We start from the raw sequence: 14,166 nt of genomic DNA on the forward strand, positions 1-14,166 counted from the left end.
CAATAGCAGGCTGGAAAGGTGGATGCAAGTCCCCTGTGTGTTCTGCTCTCTCAGTTGTATCAACCTATCCATGTTACGATCCTGTCAGGGGATCTGGCATTTAGCTCTTTATTGCCTCCATTCCTCAGAAAATTACCAACTCGTTTCGAGGGGGAAAGATTTATTAGAGATGAATTTTCAATCTACGGGATTTGAAATAAAAAAGGATATGTAACAGATACACATGATCAGCAAATGGAAATCGTAATTAGAAAGGAAAGATTAACAGGGACACAAGTCTGTAGAATTTCATTGTTAAGAGATCAATTTATTATGCCCTTGACTGCAAGTTAAATTAATACACGTAAAATTACAACATGGAAAAGAGATGCCAGTGACTGTCATAAATACATCTCGCTTTTCTTTCCTAGTTATTTAGGGAGGATTGGGAACACTCGTCAAATCATGTTCATTAAAGCCTGAATAGAGGCAACTAACCAATAACTGCGGTGGAAGCAACAAGGTTCTCCCCCCTCCTCGCACCCCTCCCGCCCTTTTCAAGAACGAAGGGAAATCACAGACGTCAATCAAGAAATACTGCAAAATAAAATGGACCCTCCCGGCAGCCGAGGCATCGCGCAGAGCAGCGGCGAGGCTCTGGCAGTCTGCTGGCAGCCTGCGGCGCCGCCAGCCCTGCAGCTCCGCCGCTGACCGGGGAGCGCACGGGGTTCCGCAGCCCGGGTCTTCCCTTCCCTCCCTCGCTAAACTGTCAGGCACAAATGGGCAGGAGGATATTGGCTGCAAGGGGCGCGGAGGCTCCTCCCAGAGCCTGGATCCCGATATTTTTGGAGGATTTCTTCTAACTCAGTTACAAACCTTGGTGAAGGGAACAAGTTGCTGCCGTAGCGGAGGCAGAAAGCGCCTCTGCTTGGGAGAGCGCGGCTCTCGCTCCTTCTTTCGCCTTCCCCAGGCTACCTTGGATGCTTCACCTCGCTTGCGGATGAGAGCTGTGCTGCCTATCGGGGGGATAGCTCCCGATTTGGATGTTGCTGTTTCTGTGAAAACAGAAAACAAGGGTTGCAAGGGAATGAGAGGGGAGACAATGAAGAAGAACCGACCGGGAGAGAACCCCAGCCCCAAGCGCTTTCCCGAGAACTGACGGGTGTTTAGGGGCTGAGCGATCCCGTCAGAGGCGGCGGAGGGAGCAAGCCTGCCTGCTCCGCGGGAGACTTCCCGGGACCGGCTGTTCCCTTCGGATGCGGATTGGGAAACCTGTAGGAAATTCTCCCGCCACCCTGCGAAGCCACCATGAATTCAGTGGCTGGAAATAAGGAGAGGATTGCGGTCACGGCGCGGAGCAGAAAATACGGGGTAAGTTGCCGGGGCGGCTCGGAGCGGCGGTCGCCACCGTGCCGGGGCTCCTGCGCCTCCCTCCCGGCGGCTGCCGGCGATCGTCCCCCGGCCCCGCGCAACTTCCGCGGTGCGGGGCGGCGGCGGCTCTGGGCGCGGCGCGGGGGCCACCGCGGGCGCGGAGCGTCCTAGCGAAACTTGCCGGCGCCGCCGGGCCTCCCTGCCTGACCCGCTGCTCCTTCTCCCGCTCCAGGTGACCGACCCCTGCTCCCCCACCAAGCCCGCCGCCCCCTTCTCCCCCGAGAGCTGGTACCGGAAGGCGTACGAGGAGTCCCGGGCGGGCGGCCGCCCGGCGCCGGAGGGAGCTGGCTCTGCCCTGGGCTCCTCCGGCACCCCGTCCCCCGGCTCCGGCACCTCTTCGCCGGGCTCCTTCACCGGCTCGCCGGGACCCGCCTCGCCCGGCATCGGCACCAGCTCCCCCGGCTCCCTGGGCGGCTCGCCGGGCTTCGGCACCGGCTCGCCGGGCTCCGGCAGCGGCGGCGGCTCCTCGCCGGGCTCGGACCGCGGCGTCTGGTGCGAGCACTGCAACGCCCGCCTGGCGGAGCTGAAGAGGCAGGCGCTGAAGCTCCTCATCCCCGGGCCCGTCAGCAGCAAGGTGAGCGCGGCGCCGGGAGAGGAGGGGGGGTCCCTGTGCCCGGAGCGGCCCCCGGCAGCCGCCGGGGCTGTCGGCCACCTGGGCTCCCCTCTGCCGGTGTCACCGCCCAGCGCTTTGGGGTTCATTTGTGTTCTCCCTTTTGTTGGTGGTGTTGCCTTTTTCCATCCCCTCCTCCTGCTTCGTGTGGAGCAGCGTGGCTCTGTCGCCGAAGAGCTGCCTGGCTTCAGGGGCAGCTGTGACAGTCGTTCCAGCGCGCTTCTTTTCTCCATCTTTCATTGCATTGACAGTGGTCCTGTGCTATTTTTGTTTGGTTTGTTTGGTTTTTTTCCTAGTGGGGGGAGGGGGAATAAGTAAGGGTGGGAATATTACATCGGAGTCACTGGTCTCTTGCCCTTTTGCTGTCTTTCATTCCTACGGGATGGGTTTACAAATCATCCTTAGACTTGGCAGCCAACTTAGTAGTAGTGAGGTGTGTATGTATGGTCTGATGCCAGAGGTTTCCTCTTCTATTGAGGGGGAAACCCTCCTGTAGCTCTGGGTTCACATGAGGCATTGAACTGCTGTGTGAGCCCAAAGATCACCCAGTGAGGCTGTGGCAGACCATGGCATTGAACCCAGTTCTCCCAGGGGTCTTTAGTAGAAGGATAACTTGGTGATGCTTCTCTTGTAGAGAAGTGCCAGGTTTTTTTTTTGTTGTTGTTGTTGTTGTTGTTGTTGTTTTTCCCCAATAAGACTTGGAAATACTTGAAGCTTCTGGACTCTGAACGCTGGATTGAATAATCCTGTGCCAAAAGAGGATGTAAGCATTTCTGACGTTTGCTCTCATGTTTTAAGAGCTGACTCATCCTGAATACAGCTGGAAACCTGCTTTCTGCCTCTCTGGGTATTTGGTACCTCCAGAGGCATACTCTGAAATTCATTGCTTTGGTTTTGTTTGGCATTGTTTTTTTCCTGTTGGTTGTGCATACAAGATTAAGGCTAACAGCTCTAAACAAGTGACCAGCAGCCCTTGGCTGACCTCATGCTACTAAAATAGTAAGCATTGGGTTCCTCCATAGCAACCCTGCGAGAGTTGTATTGTGAATGGATCTGCAGCTCCTGGAATGTCGTACAATGCAATTTTGTTTGCCTTGTTGGGTCCAGGTACTATCAAATGATAATATTTACTCTTCCACTTCAAAGAGTTTTCATTAGTCGTTCATTAGTAGTTGCACTAAAGAGGTATCATGGAAAAGAGGTGACTGCTGAGAAAGGGTCCCTCGTATTGCTGTTGTGTTGTACTCTCCATGATTTATTTATGTGCTCTTTGAGAGGGAGTTGGTGCTCTCATGAACAAAAGACTCAAGGGCTGGTTGTTACCTTGTCTCAAGAGCTGACTTAACTGAATCATTCATGACAGGGAAAGGTGGATCCACCAAAATTAATAGTAAATTGAACCATTGATACATGGCTGATTTCACTTTAAAGTGGCCCTGTACCAAAATCTTGTCAAATTTCAGGCTGTGTGATTTGACAGTGATTACCAGCTGTGAGTATACGTGGGAAATTACTGATACAGGTATGGGAGCCATCAGAATAACTGAGGTTAGGGGTGGAGAGGACGATAAAACTAACACCAAGTCACAGTGTTAAATAGAAATTGAGTGGTTTTAGTAATGTAAATGTTTGCACAGGGTTCCCTTACTGTGATAGTAATTAATGTTGCCCATCCTAGTCTTCCTGAGAGGTTACCCTTGTGTTTCTGCTGCTGTTTGTTCTGCTGTTCACTTAGTTTAGCTGATGGTGTTGTACAGGCCAATGTTTCTTTGTATCAGTAGCCTTTTAGCCTTCTTACCTATGCTCTTTTTTTCTTCTTACACCTCCTTTCCCAGCCTTCCAGTTCTGCAGTAGCAAAAAGTGCTGTCCTGTCTGTGCATTTAGGAGCAGGGGAGGAGACACAAGTAAGGTGGTCTTCATGGGCATGGGTGACCCTCTGCCCTATTTGCTATGCTTAATAGTACATGTGGGCTCCGTCTTGTTGAGGTGCTCCAGCCTTTGGCACGCAACTCCTTTCTGTGGTGGGTGCTGCTCGCTGGGACTGTTGGCAGAAGCATCTCTTTCTCTCATCCTTTCAGGCTTGTGACTGTTAAGAACTTTCTGGGCTTGTGATTTTTGCCTTCAGCCGGTGCTGCCCAGCAGAGTGAGGCTCTGGGCTGGATGATGTGGGACACAAACATCGTGGCTGGTGCTGTTGACTTCTTTGGATTGGGTTTTCTGCGGTGGTCTTAGAAGTTTGGTTTTCCTGGTGTGATGGGGTAGCCTTATCAGTGTAAGCTTTGAGGAGAGCACGGTGTTGGCTTGGGCTTTGCTAGTTCAAGTCAGACCTGTGAGCTGCCTCTGTGTGTGCTATAGAAATAGCAGCTTTTGAGTGTGCCACTCTTGCCACTGAGTTAAGTGGAAGAAGGAGTGGATCATGTTCCTAATTCTGGGTATTCCCTCAGAGGTTGCAAAGCATCCTTCAATTCAAGACTCTGGTGCTCATAGGACACAGCTAATTGGTGATACTCCTTTATTAGAACTATTAAATGAAGCATGTAAAATCTGTCGGTTGTCTTTTAGTCATCCAGGTCTGATACATATTTTCTGTTGTTGCTGTTGAAGACAGCCTAGAAATTTCTATGGTATTATAAGTACAGTCTGTGGCACCTGTTTCCCATTTATGCTGTATTTAGAAATGCTTGTGATCTGGGATAGTGTGTGCTGCAGAACAAGCAGAATATGAGAGTATCTGTGTTTTAATGTGCATCTAGTAGCAGATATTGGAATCTGCAGTAATCTATCCAAATGTGCACCTACATTGATGGTTAGTGTGCAATCATGTAAAGGTTTGTATATATCTGTCAAGTGTAATAGTATACTTAATTGCTTCATAAACGGACCAGGCTTTATGCATGAAGCTTTCCATTTGATTGAGGAAAAAGCCACACTTAAGCTAGAGCAAACTGCTTCTGACTAGGTCATTGTTAGTGTTGAGGTGTTTAGCTTTCCATTTAAAATAGAAATATTCTCTCCTAATACATCAACAGGAAGGAAACTTAGGGTGTTGTTGTGGTGGTGTTTTTTGTGAGTCACAAAGGTGAAGAATATATAATTATGGTTACATTAATTTATTTTAGCCATTTAAAGTGCCAAGTTCCCTGCCAATAGCAAAAAGAATAGTGTTAAAAGCTTATTGTTTCTTTTCCCTCCTCTTGTGCTACAGATGTGACTTAATGATGTTCAGCAATTACATGCATAGAAGGGGTTATATTTTATGTGAATTAAATCTTATTGTAACCCCCAAGCAAAGCAGGCCTGTGGGAACTGACTAGCACAGGTGGTTGATATAGTTGCACACTGCAGTTTGTGACTGAGGGCATCTTGGAGCTTTTGGTGCCTATTGTTTGTGGGGTTTATGTTGCATGATGATAAAGATTGTCTCAAATTATCAATACAGATTTTTTTTATTATTATTTTTTTATGCTAAGCTTTTTCAGAGGCTATATTTTTAGAAGGGCATCAGACAAAGTTCTAGCATAGAAATTTATGGCATCATACTCCTTATTTATCAAAACTTGTGTGAAATCTGTTTGCTTTGAATTCAAACCTGTGATATCACCTGTCTTCAATGAACACTAACCTCACAGGCATCTAACATTTGAAGAGTTGCTATACTGATGTGTAACAAATTATATTGTGTGTAAATTATCAATGGAATGCTAATGAGAATGCTCACAAGCTGATGGTTGTAAACTTGTTAGACAGGGTTCCAAAAATCCTGGATGTAGCCTTTAAACTGAGGTAATTTGAGAGCGTAGACATGAAATGCTGCTCGGACATATTGTGATTGGGTCAGGAAGTAAGGATACTGCTATAAATGGTAGAGATGTATAGCACTGATGTTGTTAGGTGGTTTACATTGTGGAGTTTCTCTTACCTAAAATTCTGTGCTTCTGAGTATAAGAGTTGGGTAAATTCTGAGCACAGTCCCTTCCCTCTGAGCACGAGGGAAGGAAAGGACTTACACTGAGGCATTGAGGGTATGGTTTTGTATTTTTGTGGGTGTGTTTTGTTTTGTGGGTTTTGTTTGTTTGTTTGTTTGTGGGGGTTTTTTTTTGTTGTTGTTGTTTTGTTTTGTTTTTCCCCACCAATTTACTGTCCCTATCCAATTTTTGCTTACATGTTGTTGAATTAGTCTTCTTGTTCAGGGGTGTTTAGTGGTCAAAGACTTGACTCCCATTATTAATAATGAAGAAAGCCCTGAAGCTGATGAAGTGAAAAATGGGTTTCTGTTAGCTGGTAACTATTTTAGAAACATTCCCAGTAGAGACAGGACAGTAATAAACACTTCCTCAAAGCTTAGCAAGTGGCAGAATAATGGAATTTCATTTCAGTCCAGACCTTTAATTTGTGAACAAGCATGGCCAGTCTGTATAGTGACTTAATTCACTGTGCAAAAAAATCTCAGGCACCTAATCATTTCATCCCAACTCATTGTAATGCAGATAGGATTATTGCATTAGAAATGTGATTTTAAATGGCCCGAGGCAGTAATTTGTCAGCATTTGGGAGGATTAACTCCATTAAAGTTTAGGCAACAACAACCATTCTTTTGTGTTGCATCACAGGTCACAATACCAAACATTTAGCATAACTCATCTGCGAATCTTACAATTGTATGCTTCCTGGCAAGTTGGGAAGCCGAGCTCCTTCGCTTGCACTGGAATTACAGCTAGAGGAGACAAACGGATATGCCTTTGCTGCTGATGAATTAATGTAATCCCTTTTCTAGCAGCAGCTGGAAGTCTTGCCGCTGCAATCTGCAGTGTCAACATGTGAAATAATATAACGGTTTCTTTTGAGCTTGCAAATGTCTTTGAGGTAAGGGTGAAGATGCTGTGTGGTAAAGACTGCTCTTTAGGAAGCTGTCAAACCCATTAGCTCTGCAGCTTTCTCTATGGGATGAAAAAGGTGTGTCATTACTAAGTGCATTGGAAATTAGAAACTGGTCTATGGTTATAGTTTGTGAATTGAAATGATAGCGGTTCCTATCAGAAAAGAAAATACCTTTAGACCACAGACAGAGCTGTGGAAGATGAAGCGGGAAGTATTGATGAAGTAAATCTCTAGGGAGGAGAAATTATTTTATTTATTTATTTATTTATTTATTTATTTTTTACAAAGACCTGTCTGTGCATCTGCAAATGTGTTCAGAAATACAGAGTCAACGTTGAGTCTTTAACTGGCCTCTTCATGGTGGGTGATGAAGCGTCTTCAAGGTGTTTTATGCACGCCATGAATGCTGCACCGATATCCAAAATCACCTTGCATCTTCAGATAGTCTTGTATTTCCTTAGAAGTAAATGTTGCAACACCCACAGAAATCTTATATAGTAAGTGTAGGACTTTGGTGTAGAATTTTGGAAGGGGAAAAAGAAAAAAGGTTGTCCATCTGAGTTCCCCAGACAGTGTTTGAGAAAATGTGACACATTGCTGGTGTGGGCCATGGGCATGTAATGGGAGTCACGCCGGCATCAGCAGATTATTGGAACATTGCAGGGCTGAAAGACACGGTGGTTTTGCCACATCAGCAGCACATAGCCTTTGACATCATGTAATTGGGGTGCTTCCAAGCACTGAACCTGCAGCCTGACACCACAATAAACTTGGCTGTCATGCTCTACATAATGATGTAGTCAGAGCTGCAGCATTTTGTGACATGAGGTCTGCGTGTCAAAAGCACAAGAGATGTTCTAAGTTAAATTGCTGGCTTACATCTCACTAGTGTCATCTGTGGCTCGAGAGGCATTGATCTTGTTAAAATGGAGGAACACAGGCATACACCTTCCCCTCCTGCCCCTGAATAAATAATCCTTAGCCATAGTATCTGTTGTTGCAGCTGCAACTCTAGAAGTATCCCAATTGCAGAAAAGCAGATTGTTTATCGGGGTGTTGCTACAAATCACAGCTTGCTTAATTCAAATTAAACACACAAAGTAGTAGCCTAAGAGCAGAAACTTTAGAAAAACCCAATGACTTGTGTTGCCCATTTTTATTTTCAATTACTTTCTATGCAATTTTCCTACATTAAACCTGGTTTGTTTTTGTTTTCTTTTTCATAACTATGAGCATAGCGAAGCTGCTAAGAATTGTGTTTGTCTGTGGCCTTGAAACCTGAAATATATAATCAGACTTGGTACAGATCAGACTTTTTTGTACAGTTATAATATATTTTATCATCTACAACCAGGATATGAATCTGCTAGTGCTTCTTTTCCCTCCACTCTCCTGTTTGGAAAATTTTACAGTATAGCTTAATTTTATTTTGATGAGAGAGTGTTTGAAGTTTCTTTAAGTAAAATCAGACCAACACAAGACACTTCACAAGGCAGGGGAAGGTCGACTGAACTGTTTTGAGCTTGTCACGAAGGCTGAAACACTCTGCAAGAATCTGAAAATTCTTTCACTTGTGTAACGTGACCGTTGCTTCAGTCTGGATCTGAACTTTGTCAGTCTGTTCAGTCTGTTGACTTACATGAAATTGACCTTTGTGAGGGCATTTGGACTTCAGGAAAATCAGTAGGATTTAATTTAGGCCACAGCTCAGTGTATGATATGGCTCTAACCAGGGAATACTTGTGTGCCTTCAAAGCAGCAGGCATGCTGCTCAGGCAGAGCAGGTCTAAGATGTCCTGGCCCCTTGTGGGCTTCCCATGTGGCTTTCCTGTGTCACCTCCAAATGAAGGTCATAAGTTAGCATCACTGCAGTCTCCTGTGCTCCTGCCTTAGTTCTTATAAAAATGATAGATAGTTCAAACACTTTCAATAATGCTTCTTTCTAAACTCAGATCCTTTTGATCAGGGAGTGACTAGATGTGCTATTACAACAGCAGATGCAAGGAGCCAGTGATCTCTGAGAAAGCCACTGATGAGAGCAGCACAATGCATCCAACCGTAGCCTCCATTGTAACTGGAGTACAGAATAGAGGGGTTGCTTTTTAATTACTTTGCCAAAGAAACAGTAAAAGAAAATATGGCACCAGCTATACAAAAGAATCAGTCTTAAGGAATTGATGTGTTCAATTGCATCTTGAATTTATTGCTATGGTGTCAGAATTCAATAATATAGTGTACTAAGACTGTTAAAAACTACTTATTGTTCCAGCATTGGTATACTTCTTAAAAATGATTTTTGTCTTCAACTGTGTTTATTTTTATTGTCTGTCATGGTTTAACCCCAGGCAGCAGCTCGTTCTCTCCCACACCAGTGGGATTGGGGTGGGAATGGGAAGGGTGAAAATGAGAAAACTTGTGGGTTGAGATAAAGACAGTTTAATAGGGAAGCAAAAGCCATGCACACAAGCAAGGCGAAGCAAGGAATTAATTCACCACTTCCCATAGGCAGGGAGTTGTTCAACCATCTCCAGGCAAGCAGGGCCCCATCACACCTAGTGGTGACTTGGGAGGACAAACATCATCACTGCACTTGCCTTCAGCACAAAATGCTGTCCAAAACACAGCCCCACACCAGCCAATGGGAAGAAAATTACCTCTGCTGAAACCAGCACACTGTCATTAGGATCTTCAGTTCAGTTTACATTATTAAATCACATAGTAGGTGGTTGATCTTCAGTTTCTTATATAAGACATTTTCTGTTTTCTGTAAGGAAAGAGAAAAGACTTAATTCTGAAGAAACTTTGGACTGGTTTCCTCTTCTCAGCTTTCGTCTGAAACTCTATTTGGTAGTAGTGTTTGTGGGTTTAAAAATAATAAATTGTCAGGGAAATTCTGCTCAAGAGACCTGAGGATATTAATAAGCCAATAGGGTATTAAACTGGATTTGGCTTGCAATTCACCGTGAAAACAAAAGACTTTCTTTGGAAGGAACTGCACATTTCTAGATAAAACATTTGTTAATGTAAAGTTTTTGTATTGCATGTTTAAAGTTGTTATACCTTCCTATTAAATGAAGAAAGGCTGAGTCGTCTCACTTTGTTGCCCTCCAAACAGGAGAACTTTACTTACACACCACATGGTATCTGTTTGGTTAGTGTCTGGTCAATGATCTTATTCAACAGATTTGGTGATTCAGGAAAAAAGCATCAAATATCTTTGAAAAATTACTTTATTCTAGTAAAAACTATTCCAAGCCAAATTGACCATGCATCTGGAAAACACTTTAAATTTCTTGCTGGTGGTACGTATCAAAGGAACTGTGTATGCTGAATGTAGTATGTCTGTATCCACTGCAGTATGACTGATGTAGAACATCTATTTAGCTCTAGGAAAGCTAGCTTCCTTTTCTGTAGGAAAATTTTAAATTGGGAATACAGTTTGTGTTTTGGCTTCCAAATTACCTTCAAGTGGAACTTGCTTTATATGTATTTGTTCCTTACAAATGTGTTTTGAGCTGTGGATTTCTTACGATCTATTAATAGCAAGCCTCTACTCTAACTTATATTTCCCTATGCTCCCTAAATCATATACACTTTGACATGATAGTTTACTTGCACCTGAGTATTCACAACAGCTTCTCTATTCCATGGATTTTCACTGGAACAAAATTCTACTCACGTGAATGTTTGGGGAAAAGCAAATGAAAGGAGACTTTGATATCTACCACAGTAAATATTTTCTTTTCCTGAAGAAAAAGTGAAGTTTCACAGTGGTTTGGGAGTTCCAGCTTTGTTCAGGACTGTCTGAGGAGAACTGCTACTGGATGGAGTTAATTTTCTCCAAGTTGTGCATGTTTCATTCCCTCTATCACCCTGAACTGAAGATGAACTAAAATTCAGGAATACAGTCCCTCAGTTTCTGTGGGCCTCTGTGTTGTTCTGGTGGGAATTGCCCTTTCCTTTTATCAAGGTGTACTTGAAGATATGAGAGTCCTGCAGTGCTGAAGGAGGTGGTTGCTTGGAGCCCATTATTAAAAGCAGGGCAGAACTGGCTTCAGCATGTTTCTGTCCTGGCTCCTGTAAGTCACCTGGGCAAACTCCCATCTTACCAAAGCCGAACTCAGACTTTATTAAGCTGAAGTTATTTGGGAGAGCAGAATTGTGCCTGCTGACTGATTGTCTGGATGATTACATGCTACTATTTCAGTTGGACAGTTTTATTTTTCTGTGCCTCTTGGCTAAATGAACCCCTGACCTGTTAAGTGCCAAATGCTGAAAGAATTACCTGTTTACTCCATCCACCTGATGGACTCCAGCAGAAAGCCTAGTGGGCAATAAGGCAGCCTTGGCTTTAAGCAGGTGCTGAACAGTGAGAATAGAAGTCATTACTCTTCATTTCTCTATTAGTTTCACTGCTCATTTAATAGTGATGGGCAAAGAAAAACATTAATATCCTATCCAGCAGCCAAATGCACCAAAATGGGAGTGTGACTTGTGTGTTTTCCTCTTTCCTAATGGTATCATTAAAATTTAACAAGTCCTCTAAATCATGTTAGTATTCCCAGGGTTAATATGCTGAGATTGCTGGCAGCATTCCCGCAGGAAGAGTTAACAGTGGCTGAGGCTGTGTGGCTGGCATTGTTGCTCAGAGGGAGGTGTTGGGTCTGGAGAAGCCCTGGCACCAGAAAGGCACAATCAAGTCATTGGTGACAGGGGCATTTGCAATACACATACATATTCTTTGCTATTTACCTCTCCCTTTGCGCTCCCTCCTTGCTTTTCCCTCCCCATTAGCCCTAAAGCTGTCAGAAATCTCATCTGCTGTTAGATTTCTAATGGAAATTCTTGACAATCAGCCTGCGTAAGTGTGAACCTAGCAGGAAGGCATACAAGTGTGCTGGTCGGTGTGAGTGTCAGATTTAAGAGATTGTTAGACCATAGATGGCTTTTACTGGAGGTCGAGAAGGCTAACAAAGTGGGAGATGCAATTAAAATGGTATTTGTTAGAAAGGAATAGCTAGCTGTCTGGGCAGACTGAACATGGGGAAATGATGGGTAGCTGGGAGGCCATTAATGATGGCTTTGTAAGCAGCTCTGCAGCATGGGTGGTAAAATCCAGAGCTGTACTTTTAGTGTGCCTAATAAGACCTCTTTTTTTTTTTTCTTTTTTTTTTTCCCCCCCTGTGTGTCAAATCCATTTCTGAAGAATGGATTTCACAAAAAATTCTCTGGGTTTGGGGTTAGATTTAGAGGTGGATGAATGAAGTTGTGGTGGGTAAGAGAAGAAACTGGCTTTTGGGAGCCTTCTCCATCACCTTGAAAACAAAGCTCTGCAAAATTCTGTGGAGTTGATCTTTGTAAAGTCATGGATTTCAGTGCTCTGGCAAGCAGGTTGTTTGGTGAGGAATATGAGATGGGGCAGGCAACTCATTGAAATGCTTTCTCATTTTAAATGACGGTTGGGATCTGCTTCTTGTAAGCTCTTGACAAGAGCTTAATTGTTACAGGTATTTGATCCCATCCCTCCTTTGTCCTGTTTTTATTCCCCCCCCCCCCCCACACTCTTGAACTGTTCAGTGTTTGGCTTCACAATAATTTTTACAATTTTCAAAGTTTCAAGGAGTGGGGCAGGCACCTAAGGCAGGTTGGCCAATACATTTTGGTGTCCTAAAAGACATGAGCAGCTGTGAGTGTAGAAAGGGCCCAAGGAGAAATATGAGAGGAAGAATACAAGGTGCGGAGACAGAAACAAAGTGGGGAATGAAGTTGGTCCAGGCAGCAAACCAACAGTGCTTCCATGGGACAGGTGACATGCTGTGGAAGCACGGAGAAATGGGTAATAAACCAGGGTTCTGTAAAAGCCTGAGCTCACTTTAAAGTCTTGCAGAAATTATGCATATGAAGGTTATGTTTTGTTTTTCCTTAAAAAAGGTATCCCAAAAATTTATTGTCTCTCTTTCTTAAAACAGAAACTAGCAAGCAGCTAGAAGAGTAGAAAGCATTAACTCAAAGTTGTCTTTGGTTTAATGCACTTTGGTGTTTTTCATTCTGAAATTTATTTTTTTATCCAAAGGCTAATGTGCTGGTGTATCCTGTGATAGAAATATGTGACTGGGTTTTCTTTCTTACATCTAATTGGTTTGTTTCTCTTTTTACCAGTCACAAAGACATCTATGTTCTATAATTTGACATTTTGTATGAAATAGGAATTCAGTTCATTGCACTAGCAATTCTACCCAGCATAGCAAATAAATGATGTATGTTTTAGTGCATCAGCAATAGGAATGAATTCAGCCTCGCTTTTCCTTTCCCTGTGCCTGTCTTGAAGGAAAAAAAAATGTTTGCTTTCCAGATTAATTTGAATTCTTATAATGTTAAGCTTACTAATTCTGTAGTACTATTGTACTAGACACTCTAAGGCGTGCTATTAAGTAGCAGTACTTGTTAATACTTTAAAAGCAGAATAGAATAGACTTAAGGTGTGAGAGGACAGCTGAAGGTGGGGGGGTATACATGAAGGCTGAATCCACTGGCACTGATGGCTCTAAATGAAGCACTTTACAGACTGAAGTGCTTTAAATTGCCATCCTTCTTTGTCAGTCCTAGTTACTTGGTTCTTCCTAGCCTGGTCTGCTACTGTCTTGCCTGTTTAATATTCCACTTAAGTATAACAAGAGATGAAACATCCAAGATGTCTGTATCCTCCAGGAGTCAGCACTACTGATGGGAATACTTGTGTTAGCTGTTTATAAGCAATGAGCTAAACAGGGCTATAAAGAGGAGAGGGAGCAGGAGGGAAACTGTTGTCACTTCTCTTAATTTGCTGTTCTTTTTATCAGCAAAGGAAATAAATTTTGTAGCTTTCCTACTCCAAACCCATGTGCTCTGGGTAATACAAATTGTTTCAGTAAGCACACACTGCTAAGGCCCAGATAAGGGTTATTTCTGTGCCTGAAATATCAAGGACTAGAGTGTGCTGTGTGGAAAGCTGGTGTGGAATCATGCTGCTGAGGAAGCTGTGCGTAGTAATGCACGTGGGTGACACTGATAAATGGCTCCTCTAAGCAGGCATCTGCAGCAAATTGTCACATTGAGACTTCCCGGCATACCCTAGACCTCTGCATGAATGAAATCTCTGTTGTGCCATTATTTACCCACCTCCATGTGAAATGAGAGGATAGGATTCATTGCTTCAGTGCAGCTTTTATATGAGTTTGCTCTCTTTATGTTTGTATGTGCGTATATATTTCTTTTCCCGCACTAAATGC

General features: G+C 43.8%; 1 protein-coding gene across 1 annotated transcript in view; it reads left to right on the forward strand.

Moving 5' to 3' along the window:
• Positions 1-868: 868 nt before the first annotated feature.
• The window catches only part of KIF26B (kinesin family member 26B), a 284,319-nt gene continuing 271,021 nt past the window's right edge, over positions 869-14,166 (forward strand). The window contains exons 1-2 of the mRNA XM_058419609.1: positions 869-1,350; positions 1,583-1,984. Of these exons, the coding sequence (XP_058275592.1) occupies positions 1,288-1,350; positions 1,583-1,984 (465 nt within the window). The 5' untranslated portion in view covers positions 869-1,287. The remainder of the gene's footprint in view (positions 1,351-1,582; positions 1,985-14,166) is intronic.

Source organism: Hirundo rustica, chromosome 3 (assembly GCF_015227805.2).
Source record: "Hirundo rustica isolate bHirRus1 chromosome 3, bHirRus1.pri.v3, whole genome shotgun sequence".
Classification (NCBI taxonomy): Eukaryota; Metazoa; Chordata; class Aves; order Passeriformes; family Hirundinidae; genus Hirundo; species Hirundo rustica.